The sequence below is a fragment of the Salvia splendens genome, chromosome 20, assembly GCF_004379255.2.
Source record: "Salvia splendens isolate huo1 chromosome 20, SspV2, whole genome shotgun sequence".
NCBI lineage: Eukaryota > Viridiplantae > Streptophyta > Magnoliopsida > Lamiales > Lamiaceae > Salvia > Salvia splendens.
The window spans coordinates 19,047,796-19,068,867 of NC_056051.1; the positions used below are offsets into that span (position 1 = coordinate 19,047,796).

General features: G+C 37.9%; 3 protein-coding genes across 7 annotated transcripts; all 3 read left to right on the plus strand.

Annotated features, from left to right (window-relative positions):
* Window positions 1–2,684: 2,684 nt before the first annotated feature.
* LOC121781305 (vacuolar protein sorting-associated protein 55 homolog) lies at window positions 2,685–5,678 on the plus strand. 2 transcript variants are annotated; one of them, XM_042179049.1, is made up of 5 exons: window positions 2,685–2,940; window positions 3,807–3,933; window positions 4,040–4,079; window positions 5,096–5,180; window positions 5,289–5,678. In XM_042179049.1, the coding sequence occupies exons 2-5, from the start codon at window positions 3,835–3,837 to the stop codon at window positions 5,479–5,481; spliced, it is 417 nt and encodes a 138-aa protein (XP_042034983.1). In that variant the 5' UTR covers window positions 2,685–2,940; window positions 3,807–3,834; the 3' UTR covers window positions 5,482–5,678. The 2 variants fall into 2 exon arrangements, with proteins under 2 accessions (XP_042034983.1, XP_042034984.1); XM_042179050.1 differs by having other exon boundaries at window positions 3,825–3,933.
* A 587-nt stretch (window positions 5,679–6,265) lies between these two features.
* LOC121781304 (homeobox protein knotted-1-like 3) lies at window positions 6,266–10,011 on the plus strand. 3 transcript variants are annotated; one of them, XM_042179046.1, is made up of 7 exons: window positions 6,266–6,409; window positions 6,567–8,360; window positions 8,805–8,925; window positions 9,002–9,189; window positions 9,257–9,388; window positions 9,463–9,614; window positions 9,688–10,011. In XM_042179046.1, the coding sequence occupies exons 2-7, from the start codon at window positions 7,824–7,826 to the stop codon at window positions 9,692–9,694; spliced, it is 1,137 nt and encodes a 378-aa protein (XP_042034980.1). In that variant the 5' UTR covers window positions 6,266–6,409; window positions 6,567–7,823; the 3' UTR covers window positions 9,695–10,011. The 3 variants fall into 3 exon arrangements, with proteins under 3 accessions (XP_042034980.1, XP_042034981.1, XP_042034982.1); XM_042179047.1 differs by having other exon boundaries at window positions 6,271–6,409; window positions 6,723–8,360; XM_042179048.1 differs by having other exon boundaries at window positions 6,300–6,409; window positions 7,685–8,360.
* Window positions 10,012–10,644: 633 nt separating this feature from the next.
* LOC121782981 (neurochondrin-like) lies at window positions 10,645–15,627 on the plus strand. Of its 2 annotated transcripts, none has more exons than XM_042180996.1 (17): window positions 10,645–10,987; window positions 11,067–11,232; window positions 11,626–11,762; window positions 12,000–12,103; window positions 12,214–12,309; window positions 12,470–12,563; window positions 12,724–12,844; window positions 12,924–13,123; window positions 13,473–13,585; window positions 13,664–13,719; window positions 13,846–13,935; window positions 14,031–14,130; window positions 14,237–14,341; window positions 14,424–14,496; window positions 14,947–15,110; window positions 15,270–15,327; window positions 15,411–15,627. In XM_042180996.1, exons 1-17 carry the CDS (start codon window positions 10,759–10,761, stop codon window positions 15,461–15,463), a joined length of 1,959 nt encoding a protein of 652 aa, XP_042036930.1. In that variant the 5' UTR covers window positions 10,645–10,758; the 3' UTR covers window positions 15,464–15,627. The 2 variants fall into 2 exon arrangements, with proteins under 2 accessions (XP_042036930.1, XP_042036931.1); XM_042180997.1 differs by having other exon boundaries at window positions 13,482–13,585.
* The last annotated feature ends 5,445 nt before the right edge of the window (window positions 15,628–21,072 follow it).

Consider the following 21,072-nt stretch of genomic DNA (forward strand, 5'->3'; position numbering starts at 1 on the left):
AGGTAGTAGTAAATAGGGACGTGATCAAATCAATAAGTGACATTCGGTCAAAAATCAAAGCAAATCTCAGTCATTAGATCTTGTGATGTAACTATTATATTAATGTCACATGTCATCTAATAATGTAGCTCGGCTAATAATGTAACATGTTTTAGTCTAATAATGTAGTTCGGCTAATAATGTAACGTTTTTTAGTCTAATAATGTAGCGCAGATATTATTATCACAAACATCCAATCTAAGGATCCAAGGGCTGAGATTTGCTTTCATTTTTTTACAGAATTTCACTTATTGATCATAGTGCGCCTCGAAGTGAATATCTTATCTACTAATAATAATAATAATAATATTTAACAACAAATAAAATACTACTTTAGAAGAAAATATAATTATTTAAGCAAAGTTAATTCGAAAAATAGAAAGGAAAAGAAATACTAACTACTCAAAAGCTAAAACATTTGAAAATCTTATAGGTACAAATAACTCGATAACAAGATATTTAGAAGATATTTAGAAGATATTTATATAATACTCCATCCGTCTCATAAAAATATGGGAATATGATATATCACGAGAATTAAGATAAAATTGATAAAGTAAGAGAGAAAAGAAAAAGAATAGTCAAAATAATGTTAGTGGATAGCGGGACACACATTATTATTAGTGCTTTAATGATGATATATGTGGTAAATAACTTGATGTATATGGATAATAGATTGAGATAATTTTCCATAAATAAAAACGCTCATATTTTTATGGGACGGATAAAAATAGAAAGTGTAAATATTTTTATGGGACGAAGGGAGTATGATTCAATAAAATATTTAAAATTCTTATATAGATAAAAATATAATTATTGTCATAAATTATCTAGAAAATAGTAAAAAGAGAGAATAACATATTTTGAACTCTAATGTATATAGAGTAGAGTTGTTAAGTGGGTCGGTCCAGCCCGGTCTGGCCCAGAACCATGTCTGGGCAGGGCCGGGCCTTTTCTAATTTTACTAGGCTCGGCCCAAGCCCACTTGCCATGTGGGCTCAGGTTGGGCTGGGTTGACCTTTGTTATATTTTTATGTTTTACTGACTTTGTATTAATAACATTTTTCATGTTTTTTTATTTATTTAAAAGTAAGTGTATAAATAAAGAAAGAACCAATATTGTTAGTTTTGTTAATAGATGGTGACATATAAGTTGATGTTGTATTTTTAAAACTATAAGTATATTAAGGTTTGAATACGTAATATTCTTAAAGTTAAACTTCAGAACCATCTTTTTTACATTTTGGATACAAAAATATATGAAAAAATCTGATATAGTCAAGATTGAATGTTGCATTCATGATTTGGTTGGACACTTATGTTGATATTAAACTATTACTGTTTGAATCCATTCAGAGACATCCAAAAATTGGAATGATATAGATAATATTAACCTATCTCATGCACAAAATAGGCATGCATAAATAGATAGATATACTATTATTAGTGATTAATCACCTAATTACATAAAAAAACTAATTACAGAAGGTGGGCCTCTAATAAGCACGGGCCTAGGCCGGGCATGGACTGGGCTTCAGATGGTCCTGGGCCTAGGCCAGACCTAGATTTACAAAATGGTCCAATTGGAGCCCATCACAACTAATGAGCCCAGCCCGACCCAATTGACAACTCTAGATATATTTGAGTAAATATATCTAGCCGAAATAGAGAAAAAATGAGAAAATGTATGGAGTTTTGAGAAGAGTAAAGAAAAAATTAAAAACGAACCTTATTGGATTAGAACTATGGGCTTAACTATGCCATAGTTATTTGCAACTACTCTGCTAACGCACCTTTGTATGAAAATTTTCAACAGTAATAGTATATAAATGAACAACTTTTGGGGTACATCTATACCCCTTTGTTCTACCTTTGATCCGCCGGTCAGAGAGCAGCCATGGACGCCTTCGTTGAGTATTGTAAGTTGGATCCCTCACATAGAGGTGTATTCATTTACCCAATCAATGGATGGTGTATTCATTTACCCCAAACAATGGATTTCCTCTGCATCAACCATCTCATCTTCAATAATATATATCACGATTGTCACATCTATTCAACTCATTCAATTTGCCAACAAACCCATGAAATAGTAATACCAAATTCATCTATAAAAGGGCTGCATTTGCCATGAAACCCCACCCCAAACTCCACTCATCTTTTCGGAACACTACGGCATATACCTCATGCAAATTACGTTAATTAGTGATAACTGATAACAATTACATTAATTCGAGTAGTATTTTATTTCTCATACAATACTTTTTTAGTCTAAACAATTACGTTAAGTAATAAAAATTTATGCAAAACTTCATGTAAAATTTACTTGTATCCTGATTACCATAAACATGTTTTTTGCTCTATAAATATACAATATTTTGATTTTGATTTTTGCGAGCATGCATATTGTTTAGTTATAAATAATGGATGAAAAATGTACTTTTATATAATTTGCTATAAATTTTTTAGATAATGGATAAAAAAATGTACACAAAATAAGGATTCATTTTAACACTATCAGTATATTTTAATTTCGATTATGTAATGAAATTGTATCTTGTGAGGAGTTCGCTAGAGATTTTAATCGGAAACGGTTACTAATGGTCCCTACCAATATTACTGCCACATTATTATATCACGCGAAATTGTGTTACGAAATTACCCAACCCTCGAATCTCTCCCTCCCTTTCTCCCCAACCCATTCTGCAATCATGTTGCTACTACTGTGCGTCTTCGCTTTGTTGTAAATTCCATATTTGTGTTGATTACCCATACGCGATCATTCGCGTTGCTGTTGATTCAATCTTCTGCAACGATTTATAGGAGCAATCGATCAAATTCGCTAAACTCATCAGCTAGCTTCAGCTGATTCGAACTCTCCACTCGTCCTTGCCCGGCCTGGTACGTTCTTCAGCCAAAACCTATCATTAAGCCATTTATTATGCAGTTTCATCATCTGCTTCCGTTTAATTGGCTAATTGCGATATAAGGTCACTGTTTCTGGTTCTTCTCTGATTATATGGATTTTAGCTTTATGCTGAATAAGAGATGCGTGAATCGCGTGATGCTATATTGTTACACGGAAACTATGTTGAGATTATAAACTATTTGGAAATTGATCGCTGGTACTCTAAAAAAATTTGGTAAAAACTGAAGGATGCTATTATATTTGAATGCTTATTTGAGATCTCATTGCATTTAGGTGGTTTCTCATGCATTTTGAGGTCTTGAGGGCTTATGCTAGGTAGATGTATATAGTAACAGTATTATGGGAAAAGGTAATCAATATAGTAGTATTCCACCACGTGAGAAAGAGCTGGTAAAGTAAAACTTGTGGTGACACTAACATAACATTTGTATTTGTTTGATAATGTACTTGTAATGTGTTAATGTTCACTGAGTTGTAGAAGTTCAATTATCAATCTATTGACTCTCGGGAACAAGTTAATTTGAGCTCAGAAGGGTTATGTTTGTAGCAGTAGTAGAACTAGCTCATGGTGTTGATGAAACAAGAAGGTTGTTATTTATCAATCTTCCAACCAGCAACATAATTTAAGTATTTCTGACTCTTCCTTAGTTTCGTGGATAAGCAGTGTGGCACATATTTGAGCAAATATCACGAGATGATCCCTTTAGCTGGAACACATTTTATTGCCGATCTATGTAATCCATATTTATTTGTGTATTCATTTATTTATAATGAACATGCTTATGTAATATGGAATTTGTATCAAAATCATAGGTTTAATATCCACTTAAAATTTCAGTCTCTTTCTTTCTGCAAGCAAGGGGAAGATGGCAGACCTGCCTTATCACGTGAGATCTTGCTTGCAATCTGGGAAACTTGCTTTGCTAGCAATTCTTGTCTCAGGGGGGATTGTACTGCAAATACTGGTACTCTTCCATACTATGCATTTGAAGTAAATGGCTACTTGACTTTGGCCATTTAGCCATGTTAAATATTATAGCCACCTTTTCTGATTGTGTGATAACACTCCAGGCTTGTGCCTTGTACAATAATTGGTGGCCAATGTTGACAGGTATCTCTATTCAGTTTTTCTTCGCTCAAATATTATGGATATGCTTTTCTTATAGAATCATCAGCTTTTATGGCACTGCTGCTCGATATCCAACCCATCTTTTAGGACTATTTTTTGTTTTTGTTGGAGACTGACATAATTAGTGTATACAGATCTTTCTTGTTTGTTGCTTAGTCATGTGATCTGAATTTTGTTAGTCCGGGAAATATATAGATGTTTGTTAATTTGTGAGATTTTGACCAGAACCCGTGATCGGCTAATGGTGGCGTTAGGTATAAGATTCCCTGGGAGATGAACAAAAGAGTGGGAACTGGGAAGTAGAGAGAATAGATAATATCATAGAACACAAGAATGATAAAATTTTGGCATTCATATATGATTGTATTTTTGACAAGTCTTGAAAGGCATCCTGAAAATTTTCTTGTTAAGTCAGAGCTGGCTTGAAAACATCCTTCTGAGAGGTAATATTGTATAGTTATCAACGAAACTATGTTTCCACACCACCAGCAGATGTCAGGTTTTTTTATTGAAAATTCTTTCAGCTTGCTTGCATCTCAAACCTGGGTGGTTGGGTGGTTGGGATTGACTGTGATTATTTTGAGGCTTCCTAGCTTTCTTTCTATAATATAAAAATCCTGAATTTCACAACTGTTTCTGTACAAAAGGGCTGTCAAAATATTTGTTAGTTTGACTCGATTTGAAATGACCTGAACAAATTTGGCAGGCGATCGCAAGAGCAAATCTCATAAATCCATGTGGATCTTCTCTTACACTGTTACACCTAATCTTGTGTGCTAGATTCTTGATTTTTTTTTGGAGGCTAGATTCTTGATTCGTCATTTTCAATTTTCTCGTATTGAAGCCCCAAAACTCTATGTCTATTGGGGTGGCTCTGTTTATGGTGAACTTATAACGTGTTAAACTGTATCTGCATTTTCTGAGTGTTCTCTCTTAAGATACTAGAAGGTTCAAGGTTCTGAGTGTTTCTGTAATGTTTCGTTTTCTTTTTGTCACAGTTTTAATGTATGTACTTCTACCGATGCCTTTACTCTTTTTTGCTGGATCAAACGCCTCTTCCCTTTATACTGAATCAAGTAGCGGGTAAAGTTTTCTGTCCAATCCAATTGTATATATTACTCTTCTTTCACCTTTTACTTGCCTCCGAAAGACTTTTCTGGGCTTACACTTTGTATTTTGACCCTGTTACAGTTGGATAGATGCTACTAAGTTTATGACTGGTGCGTCAATTGTTGGTAGCATTGCTATACCAGTTGTTCTCAAGCATGCTGGTGTAATTGGTTGGGGAGCATTAGCAATGGAGCTTTCATCATTTTTCATATTTGGTATGGCCATTTTGTGTTTTATGGGGACGAACGACGATGATGCGTACAGTATGTTTTAAAACCGAAGATCAGAAGCCACCTCCTTGATTTTCTTCTTGTGATGCATTGGCTATCCTATTATTTTCTGGTTTATTTTTCACGTCTTCTTTTGCTTTGCCATGCCTGCTCTGCTCTGCTCTGTACATGTATAAACAATTTGTTTTGCAACCAAAGTGTCTTCAAGGAATCAAGATTGCGGAGGCCCGTTCAGAAGATATGCTTTCATTGTAGTAGCCCGCTATGTATACACCTGTTTTCTTTTCATCGTAAATAACTGAATTATGTTTTGACCAACATGTGACTGCTAAAGATTAGGTCGTCGGCCAGCTGGAGCTAGTTGGCTGGAATTTGGAGCTAGGAACCTCCTCTACTTGGAGAGATGGTAGAGGAAGTCATAGGCAAACTGACTAAAGTAATACTAGCTCAGTTAATTGAAACTATGAATGGGGTTTTGATGTTGGGAACTTTTTGATTACCGACATTCCTTTGTTACTGTAGTAGATAGTGGAGTTGACAGAGCGTAGAAAATAATGGAATGCAAGACTACATTAACCACTCATGTTTGTCTGCTTGGAATCTTGAGGTTAGAGCGAGGGGGTGGTCAAAGAATGTAGAAATAAAGGGAGGGAACCACTCCTGTTTGCAGGGATGGCACCAGTGGTGGTCCATCCATCAACACCACAATCTAGTAAAAACTGGTCATCATCTTATCCTCCCAAATCTTCCCAATAACAACATGGCAACATGCATCCTTCTTTCCCTCACTCGGAACTCCTCCTTTTTCGTCCAGGAATATATGGATCGCAGATATGTATAAGATTGACGGAGTAAGAAATGAAAGTGCAGGGCGTTGGAACCATTTTCAACGGAAATGGGGCAATCACCATCGCTATCCGCTGTTGCCGTTCCTGCTGCACTCTATACACTCGTTCATTGCTGAATATCTCAGTAAGACATTCCACTCTCTGTTTATTTATGCTATGTGTGTTCTTCAAAATTAAGAATAATTAGTATTGGTATAATAAAATAGTATTGACCACAGTTAAAAATAGTTGCAATCCAAGCATCCATTGATTTCTAACTACAATAATATACTATTAACCAGGATCACGCGCAGTGCGTCACGCCCATGTCCCTATCCTGTTTGTTTAACTTTCCCCCTTTTTTCTGTTTTGAGGCTGTGATGAAAGCGACGGACTAATAGTTAGTCGGATTAATTTATTTGGAGAATCTAGTAATTTACTGATACATGGAAAACCAGATATGGTCTCGACTGGACGAGGCGAGAGAGGACCAACGGTTGTAACGGAATGACGGAGGAGATTAGTTAGAGGCCCGTTCTTCTACCCGGCGATCCTGATGTTCGACAACTGTACCATTTATCTTAGCATGCGTTGTTGTCAAATTTCATTAAAAAGTATAGATTCAAATTAAAAGCACGTTGATACCGCAGCGTTTCTGGTTGTATCACGTCATGATAAAGAGACAAAGTTGCAACTATATAGTTGATAAAATAAGGAATCAATTTTATCTCTAGTATAGAGGAGGCACGGCACTACTGTCTTATCCGGTTTGTATATAGATGAGTGAGATAAGGTAAAATGGGATATGAAACAGTGGTGGTGGATGTTGGTGGGTGTCCACCTCTTGAGGTTGTTTTAGGCTCTTTTCGATATTGTTTTTCCAATATGGCATTCAAGTTCCTAAATCATAGGGGGGGGACCATTCTCATCACATTGATTGGTATTTGTTCAATTCAGTTTTTCCTTTGTGCAGGGACCACTTCTCCTCTTTACTCTCTCCTTAATTTTGTCTCATTATTTTACCTTTAATAATCACCATTGTAAGAAGGAATGTAGATTATTAAATCATGCAATTTTTACCTTACAAATGGACCACATGCATGTAGAGCCGCCCGAGCCGGACCGCGATTGGTTTTGCTGTTTCTGGTCCCTGTTTGTTGTGGTCCACGATCACATTGACTCGACACATCCGCTATTAGGTGGCGTCGCTGTCTTCCTAATTACTCTCACCTCCCTTTTGTTGACTGTTCATCTTTTCTACTTTATTCTTTTTACCACTCGTTTCGTAGTTTCTGTGCGGAAAAGAATTACCCAACTAAATCTAAAACTATTATTATACCATATGATTAATTAGCTAGCAACCCCAACCACCTTTCTTTTTTCAAATCTGTGAGTGAAAATTTGTTTTTTCTTCTTCTAGTAAAAGACTCTAGCTTTCACTCTCGTATTCGCACATCTAGAGATATAGACAGAGATAGAGCGCGCGCTGTTTCCATTTCCTCTACACCATCTCACTTTCATCTTCTTCATCAAATCAAATTCTCTCGATTTGATCGAAGATGGACCATTTATCGCAAGAAATGGCTCTCCGCCATTTCGGCGACGATCGTTTACCGGACAATTCCTCTGTTCTCCGGAATATCCTCCCCGACGGTAAGCCGGCGACCGAGCACCACCACCGCCCCGCGAGCTGGCTGAACAGCGCTATTCTCCGCCAGCCTAATCACTTCCCCGACGCCAATTTCCTGAATCTGCAGACCTCATCCTCGCCGGCCACCAGCAATCAGTGGCTTTCCCGGTCAATTCTGCAGCGGAATATGAGCGAGGTTTCCGGCGACTCGATGCCGGCGGCGGAGTATAACAATAATAGCAACGGCAGAAGCGAAGGAGAGGCGAACTGGCAACACAAGGCGGAGATATTGTCTCACCCGCTGTATGAGCAGCTCCTGTCGGCGCACGTGGCATGCCTGCGCATCGCGACGCCGGTGGATCAGCTGCCGAGGATCGACGCACAGCTCGCGCAGTCGCAGCAAGTCTTCGATAAATACTCCGCCGCCGGCCATGGCGCCGACGATAAAGAGCTCGATCAGTTCATGGTGAGTCCATCTTATTCATAATTTGTTCCGAAATTGGGCGCCTAGGGTTACTATAACCACTATAAGGCGGACACTCCAATAGCCCCATCCCTTTTTTATCCACCGTCCCAAAAATTTGTTTCCGCCACTATGGTGGACACTTCCAATAGTCCCGAAATTTTATGATCAATTATAACAAAAAAACGTGTATTAAAAAAAATCTTTATTCCTTCTTCCCTCTCCCTTCATCTCTCAAAAAATTGTCGAAAATTCTAAAAAAAAAAAATTCAAGGGGGCGGCCGGCGCGCCACTATAGATAGCCCCGCCTATAGCCCCGCCCCGGACCGGCGCATCCTCGCCCCCGGTTTCGCCGATCGAACGTCCCACCCACTATAGGCCGCCCCGTCGTCGCCCCCGCTGGCGTTATAGTGGATACCCTAATCACCTCTGAAATTGATGATGTAGACGCATTATGTGGTGCTGCTATGTTCCTTCAAAGATCAACTGCAGCAGCATGTGCGTGTTCATGCGATGGAGGCGGTTATGGCGTGCTGGGAGATCGAGCAGTCCTTGCAAAGCGTAACTGGTAATTACTCCCAATTTAGATGATTACTCAATGTTAGTTAAAATTAATCAAGAAGTCGAATTGGTGCAAAATGCAGGGGTTTCGCCTGGAGAAGGGACAGGGGCTACAATGTCTGATGACGACGACGATGAGCAGGTTGAGAGTGATGTAAACCTCTTTGAAGATGACAATGGCAACACCGGCTTCGGCCCTCTAATTCCAACAGAGACCGAAAGATCACTCATGGAGCACGTGCGCCAAGAACTTAAGCATGACCTCAAGAATGTATGCTTATACTTCATCATCATCATCATCATCATCAAATCTAAATTAATCTTGGCTTATGGAACAGGGCTACAAGGACAAGATTGTAGACATTAGGGAGGAAATTCTGCGCAAGAGACGTGCAGGAAAACTTCCTGGCGATACAACCTCTGTGTTGAAAGCCTGGTGGCAATCACATTCTAAATGGCCATATCCCACTGTATGTTATGCATATATATGCACATTGATATACATAGATAGATATATATGGGTTAATTGATGATGATTTTACAGGAAGTGGATAAGGTGAAATTGGTGGAAGAAACAGGTCTGCAGCTGAAGCAGATAAATAACTGGTTTATCAATCAAAGGAAGAGGAACTGGCACACCAATGGCAATGCTTCTTCTTCTTCTTCTTCCACTGCATTGAAATCCAAGCGCAAAAGGTAGCTAGATTATTATTGTTTGATAACATCTTATCATAGGATGTTATACTGATTTTCACATGCTTATCTATAGGGTTTAAGATGTGGAGAATCATGCGCAGTGCAAAGAGATCATTTTTACTACAGCTTCATTATTTTTTTTCCCTTTGGAATTGGAAGCTTGGTTTTGGATATGCCTCTTTCTCTTAAAAATACCAGTGTTATTAATCTCAATAGCAGATGTTTGTAAAGTGTAGACTTGTAGCAATGCAAACTAGTTGCTATTTTGTTTGTATATTTTGTATTGGTCCATACCAAGTAGCAGGTGAGGCTAGATGCTCAGCATGTCTAGTGTAAAATGCAGCAGATTATTAATTTAAATGTGATTAGTGTGGATTGTGATCGATTGATGCCTCAATCTCTGTATTCTTCTTCTACTTCATTATTGAAATATAATAAGAGGTGTTTAGTTGTAACTAGATGGAAAAATGACCAAAGAATCACACTTTCAAGGATTCACGAAGAACCGAGACTTCTTTTGTAAGACATAAGTGAGTTGGTCAAATTTACAAGATCAACCGACCGATTACAAAAGATCTAACTAACCCTAACATATAATGACCAATTAAGTACCATTACACGATCCATTAAAATAGTGAGTGTTTTTTAACATAATTGAAAATCTGTTGATTCAGTTAAATTAATAAACTAAAATTAAGTAGAAAATTTAAATAGTTGACAAATGCCAGTAGGATTAATTTAGAATTATTTATAACTGAGATTTAGTTAAGAAGCCCAAATGTTCTAAGGATTTAGGTGCTGGGCTTATTTTGGAAGATAAATTGTTATAAATGTGGAACACAACTATTATCCAAGCCCAATTAGGTCAAAGTTAAATACGGGACTAAATAAAAGGAAAAAAGATTGAAAATTTGTGATCTTATATAGATTTGATATTTTACACAAAAAGGAGTAAAAGGCGCTACTAAACTATGATTCCTAATTGGGCTTCGATAAATTGGGTTTGATTTGCGAAAAGAAAGCCCATTAAGTTGTTTCCATTCTCTCTGGAATTAACCGGAATCAAACCTCAACTCTCTCTCTCTCTCTGCAACTTTGAGCAGACGTCGCGCCTAATTTTGCTGCGAATTGCGAGTCTGTGACGATGGAGCAACAAACCTCCACTTCTTCTCTACAAGCATCGCCGTCTCCATCTCCGACTCATTCTCCGTCACTGGAAGATGTGATGAGACTATTGAAAGGAAACACCGATTCTCAACGGCTAGCTGGCCTTCTTCTCGTCACCAAATTCTTCGACAAAAACGACAAACCTACAATCCTCTCTGTCTACAGCGCCGTCGGTTCTACTTTCCTCCACCGCCTCTTGCTCACCGGTATCTGTCTCTCTACCGCCCCGCTTCTGCCTTTGTTTCAATTACCTTCCTTTTTTTCTCAATTCAGTTTTTGCCGCAGGAATGGGGAAAGGAGGCGGCGGAGCTAATATTGATAATGCCGACCGCCATGCTTACCTGCAGCTCTCTGTCACGATTCTCGCTTCGTTTGCCCGGCTCCTCGAGCTTGCTGCTACTGATGAAATGCTCTCCAAAATCCCCCTTGTTTTGGAGCTTATGCCCAATCAGTATGTAATTTATTGCTATTTTCTCATTTTCCTTTTCCATTTGGTGTCATTGCTAATCAGTTATTTTCTGAATGCAATCGATAATCACTTATCACTGTCATTGCCTTTTGGGATATAACAACATGGTATTGACGATTCCATCTTCTAATTCATAGCATTTCAGTGTTCTTTTATTGGATTATGTATAAACTAGTTCGTTTCGTTGCGTGAGTGCCTGAGTTAGTATCACTTAATTTCCTCTTGCAAGTTGATCGCGATGAAGTTTCTAAGCTATGGCTTATAATTTGGAGTATATGCTTCTCTGCGCCATTGTTTGCTCTGTGTACTGCTCTTTGTAGTTCTAGGGAGTGTATTTGCGTGGTTGCTTCTAATTGCTCTTTTCTTGAACTGCAGATCTAATTTGTCTCTCACCGAACAATGCTTTGAATTTCTATTTCTGGTAACTACTGCTCAGGAGGATGGAGCTATGACTTTCTATAGATCAGGAGGGATGAATGTTTTGGCTTCTCATATGCATGCTTTGCCAGATGGTAATCAGTTTGGATCTTTTGTGAATGAATTTTATTTGTTAAACCTCATAAACTAATTGGAGGGACATTTCATACACTTTCAGTGATTTAGCCATTTAACATCTTGGTTTTGTGATATTGGCATGGATAGAAAAGCAAATGCCGTTAGTTGCAATGCTTACCTACAGCCAGATACCGATCAATATGTAGAGGTAAACGTTAGGTTTTTCAGGTTGTCTGATGCTAAGTGTGTTGCAGGTTCCCATGTGATGGAGCTCGCCATGAAACTTGTTCAGTTCATCATAAGCAAGCTGCCTGCAGAAAATGTTTACTTAGAGCACCCAACGGAGCTATCAAAGATGGTATTTCTTTGCTCTCCTGGATATTCCTCTGATGTTTCTTCAGATGATACTTAAGTTTGAACTTTGAATTATTTTTATCTAAATATAGACCTGTCTCCTGTATGTTCCAGGTGTCTGCAATAGCAAGACAATTTGCCCGGCTACACAATGCTTTAAAATTTGAAGCGCTGCACCTCCTTTCTGCTCTACTCTCTTCAAGTTACTCAGTATGGAAGTTCTGTTTACCTTATAGTGAACTTTATATTCTTGATTGCCAATATGACCAAAAGCATCTCCCATTAGTTATATATTAAGTGTATGCTTTGATTGTTTTCTCTATCAGCTATGAACAACTGCAGCCTTTGAATGGATTTATTTTGATTTCAGGGAGTGTTATTTTCAGCGCTACAGTCACTAAAAAGTGATGATTGGTCAGATAATCTCCGTATTGGTGTTATGGATGTTTTACAGAATCGAGTAGGTACGTTCACATAAAAACACATTTTATGAGTAAGTTAGATGCTATAGTTGAAATCTGATTTCTACTTGAAAACCATTATATATATCAAACCAGGTGCAAAGCAGCATATCTGCTGATAACAGTTTTTGAGGCTTATCTTTTCGGACTCTCTTATCTTCAGGTCCTGCTGAGAAACTTCGTGCTCTTGTTGTTGCTCAGCATGCCATATCGATTGTTGGCGAGGATTGGCTAATTGGACCAACTAACTTGCCTGATGGGCATAGTTCTTTCCCTGCTGAACGGTTAGTTGTGAAAGTGGCTTTTAATTTTATTCTATTCTTTTAAGATATTGTAATTTATACCTGTCCTATCCTCTTCCAGATGCATACTACTTATTTTGGAGTCATCTAGGGTTGAGATTGCTGTTCTCGTAAATGAGCTGGCATACCTGAAATATGAAGCCTCTAAAAATTCTCCTCCAGATTCTGAAACCTTTCTTGGAACACTAAGGAATCTCAGTGTTGCCTTCTCTTTGGTTGAAAGGATTATCAAACTTATGTCAAAATTGGGGGAAAATGAAGGTATGTAACAATATAATTTCTAAGACTTCTGATCTTGACCTGCTGCTGCTTCTCTTTCTCTCTATACTATATATTACAAATGCATATAAGGCAGATATATAGAGATGTAAATAAATTACTGAACAGAGGTAGTGATGGATTATCCAAGAGAACTCATTCACACTTGGTTTCTGGCACCACAAAATTGTGAAATACATTAAGCTCATCACTTGAACAAAAGAAAGATCGGTGCAGAGAACTCAGAGAATATGTTTACCTATTGTGATTGTGACTCAGCAATGGTTTTTTTTTACATTCCATCTAAAAGAAGAAACTGTTAGTTCTTTTGACATTTATCTGCAGTGAAAAGTGTTTGCAGAATCAAACTCAGCTCCAATAATTAATGACAGCACTTTGATGAAGATGATTGGTGGGCTCAATGAGACAATTGGAGTGGTCCTTGATTATTTGCAAGATGCAAAGGCAAGGTTATCTTTTTGAAAAAGCATTTAAGTTAAAATCAATTCTGTTCCCTGTTTAATAGTAATTTTGTGTTCGCAGGATCATGGAGATAGAAAAGGGAATGACCTTTTAGCTTCTGTTAGAGTAGTTGGAAGGTATCTTTACTTCCATTTTTTTATCTTTCCCTACTTTCAGTAGTGTGCCTGAATTTGGTTAAACTGATAATATTTTTGGTGTTGGAATCTTTCATTTCTACTCTAATAATTGCACTGTCGTACCAGCTATCTGGCAGAAGCACCTCCTGCATGCAATGAGAAGGTTAAGGACCTTCTTGGTTATATGTTGTCAGTTGAAGGGGATGAAGAATCTAGGTTTGACCTACCTTGTACTACTATTACATAAATTAATTCGCTTCAGCCTCTCTACATTATATTGACTGACCTATTATTGTGTTTTCAAATGCCAGTCCTTTTCAGTCTATCTCCTTTTTGCTTCCTATGCTGTGTCAAATCACAATGGAGAATGACGGATGTAAACTGTTTGCCTCTGCTGGAACATTTGGAGCTGTAAGACAATGCTTCAATTATATATATTCCAGTTGAATTTCCTCTTGTTTACTACAAATCACAATCAGCATTACTTCTGAAATTCTTTTACCTATCCACGTGGCAGGTTGTTGGTTTCCTTATTTCTCTGATTGATTCAAGTGATTCAAGTGTTGACAATATTGGTACCATATTGTTGGCATGCGATACAATCATGAATTTTCTGTTAAAGGTATAACATGTTCTATACTTCTTTATTGAACTCAAAGAAATCAAAGTAAATGGAGTAACTTTTTAATTTTTGCCATAATTAGAGAGAGCAATTTCATTTTACCCTGGAGAATTCTTGTTCTGTCAAGCTTCTGCAAGCATTGGTTCGCTGGACAGGTAACTTTTTTACTATAATATCTTGACAGTGATGTCTTTTTTTTACCATAATATCTTAAACGGTGATGTATTTTATGCTATAAGATAGTTGAAATGACGTCTCCAATTGATCAAATTCGCATCTTAGTTTTGATTTCCTTGTAAAACCAGATATGTATAGTCCATATTGATGGAATTGGACGTAAGAGCGAGAAAACAGAAAAAATGAAATAGGGCAAGGGGAGAAACAATACATGTTTTAGATCAAGGCTAATCAACAGTTTTAAACTAAATGCACTCTTGTGGATATTTAGCAATCATGTATCATGATGTTTTGAACTGTCTTTACAAATTTCAAACAAACTGTGTGCTACACTAATGCACGGACTCTAGCTTATCCACGTGCTTTACTTATTCCTTCCATTATCTTGTTCACTCCGAAATTTATAGGATTCTGTCATGATTTTGCAGCGAACACAAGTGATGTATCTATGATTATGATGGCATCTAGCATATGCTCGTTAATAATTGATTCAACTTCCGAGGAAACTCTTTTGCGCTATCCAGAATTCAATGACGATGACCTCATTGCTCTTTCCCTGCTCATGAAGAGAAGTTTGGAAACCCACGGCCAGGTAGTGATTACATTATTTAGGTCATCCATGTAAGATGGATTATTCAATCATTTGGTCATTCATTTGTTGATTTTCTGAGATGAATGATCATCTGTACAAGAAGATCTTATGGTTTTCATCCCACCTCTTTTCTTTTGATATCTTGTTATGGCGCTACAGGATATGATGTCCAGTGACGGGAACTCAGAGGCGGATCTGTATGAGATAGTCACCTCAGGTATGTAATAATGTAATGTTAGGGTAAGCCTCCGTTGTCGATGCATCCTATCTGTGGGACTGAAATTATGGATGTGGATGCAGGATATGATTCTTGGGCAGATCGGTTTCCCCATATCAAACAAGTAGTTGGCTGATGAATGGAGTTTTGGCTTTGATGCTTATGTATTTAGGTGGAATTCCGTTCCAATTCCAACTTCTCTTAGAAAATGTTTAGGTTGTATTCTACGTGATTGTATATTTGTACACAAAAAGTCTATTTAATTCATATTTAACGATTCCGTAAAAAATTTATTGTTAACTTATGTTTAAACTAGTATTAGCTTTTAGTTTAGATAATATGCTTTGGTTAATTATTTTACTTATTAATTAGGTAAAAACGTGTTAATGTTTTTGGAACTTTTAAATATGATACTCCCTCCATCCCATGTTACTTGAGTCTATATTCATTTTTGGATTGTCCTAAGTTACTTGAGTCATTTTCTTTTTTGACTAAAACAAAATATCTAATCTCACATACTTTATTATTTCTTTTACTTTACTCTCCCTTCTTTCTTTTATTTTATTCTCTCATCTACTTTATTTAATTCACTAAACATAACTTTCTTAAATCTGTGGCCGAAAAGAAACGCCCCAAGTAATATGGAACGGAGGGAGTAGTCCAAGTGGTGTTTATCATAAAGGTTTTTACTTTTTAGGACATGGGACCAACTTTGGTTATTTAATTATTCCCAAAAAAGCTTTTTTTTGTTCTATCGTGAGTTCTTTTAGGTTCATTTCTCCTTTTGATGTGAGAATCAGTGCTTAACTGTTTGATTTTTTACAAATTTTAGTTGATCGGTGCTGTAGATTAGATCGATGAGGTTTTACTTAGCTCCGATGGTGGTAAATTTGGTATTACAAAGGAGTCGGCGCTATGGGCTGTTCAATTTTGAATTTGAGCTGAATTGATGTTTTGATGATGTTTTGATGGCTATTGATGGGAGCTACCTAAATCATCAATATATATTTTTATTTTGCTCTAGGAATTCAGTTCACTTGATCTGAATATTAAGTTTGGTGGTTATGTGTGGCTGCAATCAATGGAACTATGGAAGACAAGAATTATGAAGCATAAAAGACGTTAAGTGATTTTAAATATAATTCTCAAATGGATAGTTTGGTCCATTCATATATTTTGTGAGGGAAACAATAAGAACAAGAAGAAGAAAAAAGCTAAAAAAATCTTATTCTAAAAAATTAGCATGCTTCGATCTCATATTTTGAAAGGTTAACTAATTTAATCTCATATTTCAAAAGGTAAGTGAATTGAGACCTATTTTTAAATTTCTCCCCCCTAATCAATCTTGGAAAAATTGCCCAATAAATAACGAAAGATTGTCGAATTCTGGTCCGCTCCATACTTATCAACTATCATAATTTGTAATATGAATTGTAAAAGTTGATATTTTTTCTATTACCTCGTCCCTCCCTTTTATGGTGAATTACATATAGACGTGGCAGTAGATTGTAAAACACGTGAATAAACATCATTAGGCAAAATGAGAATATCCAATTAAATTCGAAACGGAGGTTTTCCACATGTTTTAAACCGAGTGCCACATAAGCACATAATTTGCTGAAAAAGGAAGGGTGGAATAATTGAGAAATTTTCTATTGTAATTTATTCATAAAATTTTGACAATTTAACAATTTTCTTATGTATGCATATATACTATTAAACAAGAGAAATGATATGCTACACACCTTATGTGAGCTCTTTATGTGAGCATCACTCTCGTTTGACACACGTATAATGTTATTCGTTTCGATTTATATATTTAATTTAATTCTAATACATTAAAAAATGTTATTAAAATTTTTAATTACACAAAATTCATAAAAATCAAATCTCGATTTGTTCGTTTTCCTATATTTAGCATAAATTAAGAAAACGAGCAAATCGAACTTAGAATTTTATGAATTTTGTAAAATTAAAAATGTCAATAACATTTTTTAATGTCATAGAATTAAACTATATATATATAAATCGAAACAAACAACGTTATACATTCTCAAACGAGAGTGATGCTCACTTAAGAAGCTCACATAAGGAGGTATGTAAGCATATCATTCCTCTATTAAACAATATACCCTGTTCTACGGTAACAGTTATTTAGCAATTAAATACCAAGAAGATGTATAAATTATAGTGAAAAGATCTAGGTCTATGTAAAGAGTTGAAGCCATAGAATAATCAAACAGATTTGAAATTGATTATACTTATATAAAGTGAAAACGGATACTCTAAGAGCATCTTCAATGGCGGACTTCCGGTCGGACATCCGGTCGGACGTCGCGACGGGCGACCGGGACGTCCGCCATTGTGGCGTTTAGGGTCGGATACGGACGTCCCGTGAGGACGTCGGGTGTCCTCGGACGTCGGCGCGACGGGCGGGCGGACGTCCGCCATTGTGGCGTCCAGTCCGACGTCCGGTCGGACGTCCCGTTTTTAAATTTTTTTTTTTAAACTCTATATATACGGCTCGTCGAATTTTATTTCATTCGCACCACTTGTGTTAACAAGTTACTCTCTCTACATCTCTAATTTCAAGTATATCTAGAATGTCTAGTGAAAGTGATAGCGAGAATGAGTTGGAGGTCGTTGTTGAAGGTGCGATAGAGAGGCTGCTACAACAGAGGTTGCAGCGGCGGCATCAGGCGGCGGTACCTCGGCCGATCCATCGTCGAACTCAAGTACCCCGTGACCACATTGCTGCACATATTCGGTTGTATGCGGACTACTTCGCTCCGCAACCGCGTTTTGGGGAAGCCTTATTCCGGCGACGCTTTAGGATGCATCGTCCGCTGTTTCTGCACATCGTGGGTGCTTTAGAGAGAAGATACCAGTATTTTAGGATCAGAGATGATGCAGCTGGCAAACCCGGACTCACACCCTTGCAGAAGTGCACTGTCGCAATCAGACAACTGGCGTATGGAGGCGCGGCCGACATGTTTGACGAGTACCTCCACATTGGCGAGTCGACAACCGTCGAGTGTCTGCAGAATTTTTGCGCGGGCGTGAGAGCGATATTCGGGGAGCGGTATCTTCGGAGTCCAAGCCCCGAAGACTGCCAGATGCTGATAGATATGCATGGGTCGGTGCACGGGTTCCCTGGGATGTTGGGCAGCATAGATTGTATGCATTGGGAGTGGAAGAACTGCCCCGCCGCCTGGAAGGGGATGTACACTACCGGCTTCAAAGCCAAGCATCCCACGATGATCCTTGAAGCTGTAGCTGACTACCGGTTGTGGATATGGCATGCTTATTTTGGAGTCGTCGGGTCCAACAACGACATCAACGTTCTCCAGTCGTCGCCCCTGTTCAACGCTCAGTGCAATGGCGTTGGTCCCGCCATCAGTTTCGTCGCCAACGGCAACCAGCATAATATGGGGTACTATTTGGCGGATTGGATATACCCAAACTGACCCGTCTTTGTGGAGTCAATCAAGCATCCGCTCGGACAAAAGAAGACATACTTTGCGAGCCGTCAGGAAGCAGCGCGCAAGGATGTGGAGCGGGCATTTGGTGTGCTCTAGAGTCGGTGGGCGGTTGTGAAGGGTCCTGCACGGCAGTGGTATATTCCCAACATCGGCGATATCATGTATGCATGTATCATAATGCACAACATGATTGTCGAAAGTGAAGCTGCGGAACTGACTCAGTGGACCAACGAAGATGATGCGGGTGCAGGTCCAAGTCACGGCGTGGCCACCGCGAATGTGAATATGGGGGTACCTCATGGAGAGGTCGCGCGGCTGCGTGCATTTGCCGACATGCGGCAAACAGATGCCCATGTTCGACTTCAGCAGGATATCATCGAAGAGGTTTGGACTCGGAGGGGTTGACGTGATAATGTATGAAGTTTTTTTTTATTAGTATGCAATTTTTTTTTTCGAATCATGTATGTTTTTTCCGATGAAGTCGTTAATTTTTCCGATGAAGTTGTTAATTTTTCCCGTAATTTTTTCGAATAATGTATGAGGTTTGGACTCGGAGGGGTTGACGTCAAATTTTATTTCCGTAAATGTAAATTGTTTTATTTGTAAATGTATGATTTTTTTTTATTGCGGGATGTCCTAGTGGGAAGGGCGGACATAGGAGGGGATGTCCTAGTGACGTGGCAGTGGGATGGAAAGTCCTAATGACGTGGCAGGAGGTGTTTTTGGGATGTTCTAGTGGATGTCCTAGTGGGATGTCCGTCCACTAGAGATGCTCTAATAAAGATGAGGTCAAACAAGTGTAAAGTGATAAATCGTGCAGACTGTGACAGATGTATAGTACTCCATCAATTTGTTGCTTGCTTTAAAATCAAAATTTGTTTTTGAACAAACGCTGCACGCCTCATCAAATCTGCCTCGCCACATATTTCATCACTAGTATTATCATTCCTCTTCTTGAAAATTAGATGTGATTTACAATCTCTCTTTTATTTTATTATTATTATTTTTTTTATTATTATTGTTTTTTATAAGTTTTCCCGTATTTTAATAGTATTTGGAATGAGTTTGTGTCATTTCAAGACCCGCCTGTCGTCATAACTCAATCTTTTAAATTAAGTAAATAAATTCGAATTTTAAATACTTCTTCCCGAATGTAACCCTGGCAAAATTAAATTTTGAATACCACACCAATTCATTTGACTAACTCAGTCAGTAACTACACTTGGCAATTACATTTTTGCACTAATTTTGAAAAATATTACTACTAGGAGTACATTATTTGACTAGTCATTTTAAATATGGTAAAATATTTATCTTATGATACTGTAATTCCTTACATCATATTCTATTGAAAATATCTAATTCTTGGAGCAGGAGCTTAACCACTACACTATATCAACTCCAAAATTAAACTCCTAATACAAAGTATGGTAATTATATTTTTGTATTTTCAATTAACGTAATAAAAATCCAAGAGTATAACAACAAATAAAGTACAATTATTTATACTTGCCAAAAAGTTGATTTGTCATTTGACTTAGGCCATCCACAACGCTGTCTCTATACCGTCTCTTAAACCGTCTCTTAACTACTATTTGAGCACTATTTGAGGGCCCCACTGTCCTTTTTTCCTCCATCTCTTAACTAAGAGACGGAACCTGCAACGCTCTGTCTCTTAACCGTCTCTATACCGTCTCTTAATTACTATTCATTCAATTTAATTTATAATTTTTTTTAAAACCCAATTCAATTTAAACAAACACACTTTATTAAAATTAAAACAATATTACAACTTAACATTAAAAAAAACGAAGACATAATTAAAATTCTAAAAAAATAAAAATGACATAATTTAATCTTCTCCGCCAAAGTTTTCCCAAATGTGCTCAATTAGATCCTCTTGGAGTTGGGTGTGGGCGCTAGAGTCGCGTGTCCTTGCCCGAATAGCCAACCGTTCTTGTATAGATGGATGCGCTCCACTTCGCGGCGGACTACTTGCGGTTGAGCTTCCGGGGGATTCGGGGTCGAACCAATTTCCGGCATCGGGTCCTTCGTCTCGGACAATCATGTTGTGCAAGATTATGCACGTATACATGATGTCGACCATGCTCTCCATGAACCACGAACGAGCCGGGGCTTTGATGATGTTGAAGCGCGCTTGGAGAACCCCGAACGCCCTCTCCACATCCTTGCGCGCAGCCTCCTGCTTCTGCGCAAAAAGAGCCTGCTTTGGGTTCGCTGGCCTGCCGCACGTCTTCACGAA

Coding starts and splice junctions, on each gene's coding strand:
- LOC121781305 (XM_042179049.1), top strand. CDS start 3,835: ATGGCAGACCTGCCTTATCACGTGAGATCTTGCTTGCAATCTGGGAAA. Junction 4,080..5,095: donor TTGGTGGCCAATGTTGACAG/GTATCTCTATTC, acceptor TTTTTGTCACAG/TTTTAATGTATGTACTTCTA. Junction 5,181..5,288: donor TATACTGAATCAAGTAGCGG/GTAAAGTTTTCT, acceptor ACCCTGTTACAG/TTGGATAGATGCTACTAAGT.
- LOC121781304 (XM_042179046.1), top strand. CDS start 7,824: ATGGACCATTTATCGCAAGAAATGGCTCTCCGCCATTTCGGCGACGAT. Junction 8,361..8,804: donor AAGAGCTCGATCAGTTCATG/GTGAGTCCATCT, acceptor TTGATGATGTAG/ACGCATTATGTGGTGCTGCT. Junction 9,190..9,256: donor TTAAGCATGACCTCAAGAAT/GTATGCTTATAC, acceptor CTTATGGAACAG/GGCTACAAGGACAAGATTGT.
- LOC121782981 (XM_042180996.1), top strand. CDS start 10,759: ATGGAGCAACAAACCTCCACTTCTTCTCTACAAGCATCGCCGTCTCCA. Junction 11,763..11,999: donor TATGCATGCTTTGCCAGATG/GTAATCAGTTTG, acceptor AGTGTGTTGCAG/GTTCCCATGTGATGGAGCTC. Junction 14,131..14,236: donor CTGCTGGAACATTTGGAGCT/GTAAGACAATGC, acceptor TCCACGTGGCAG/GTTGTTGGTTTCCTTATTTC.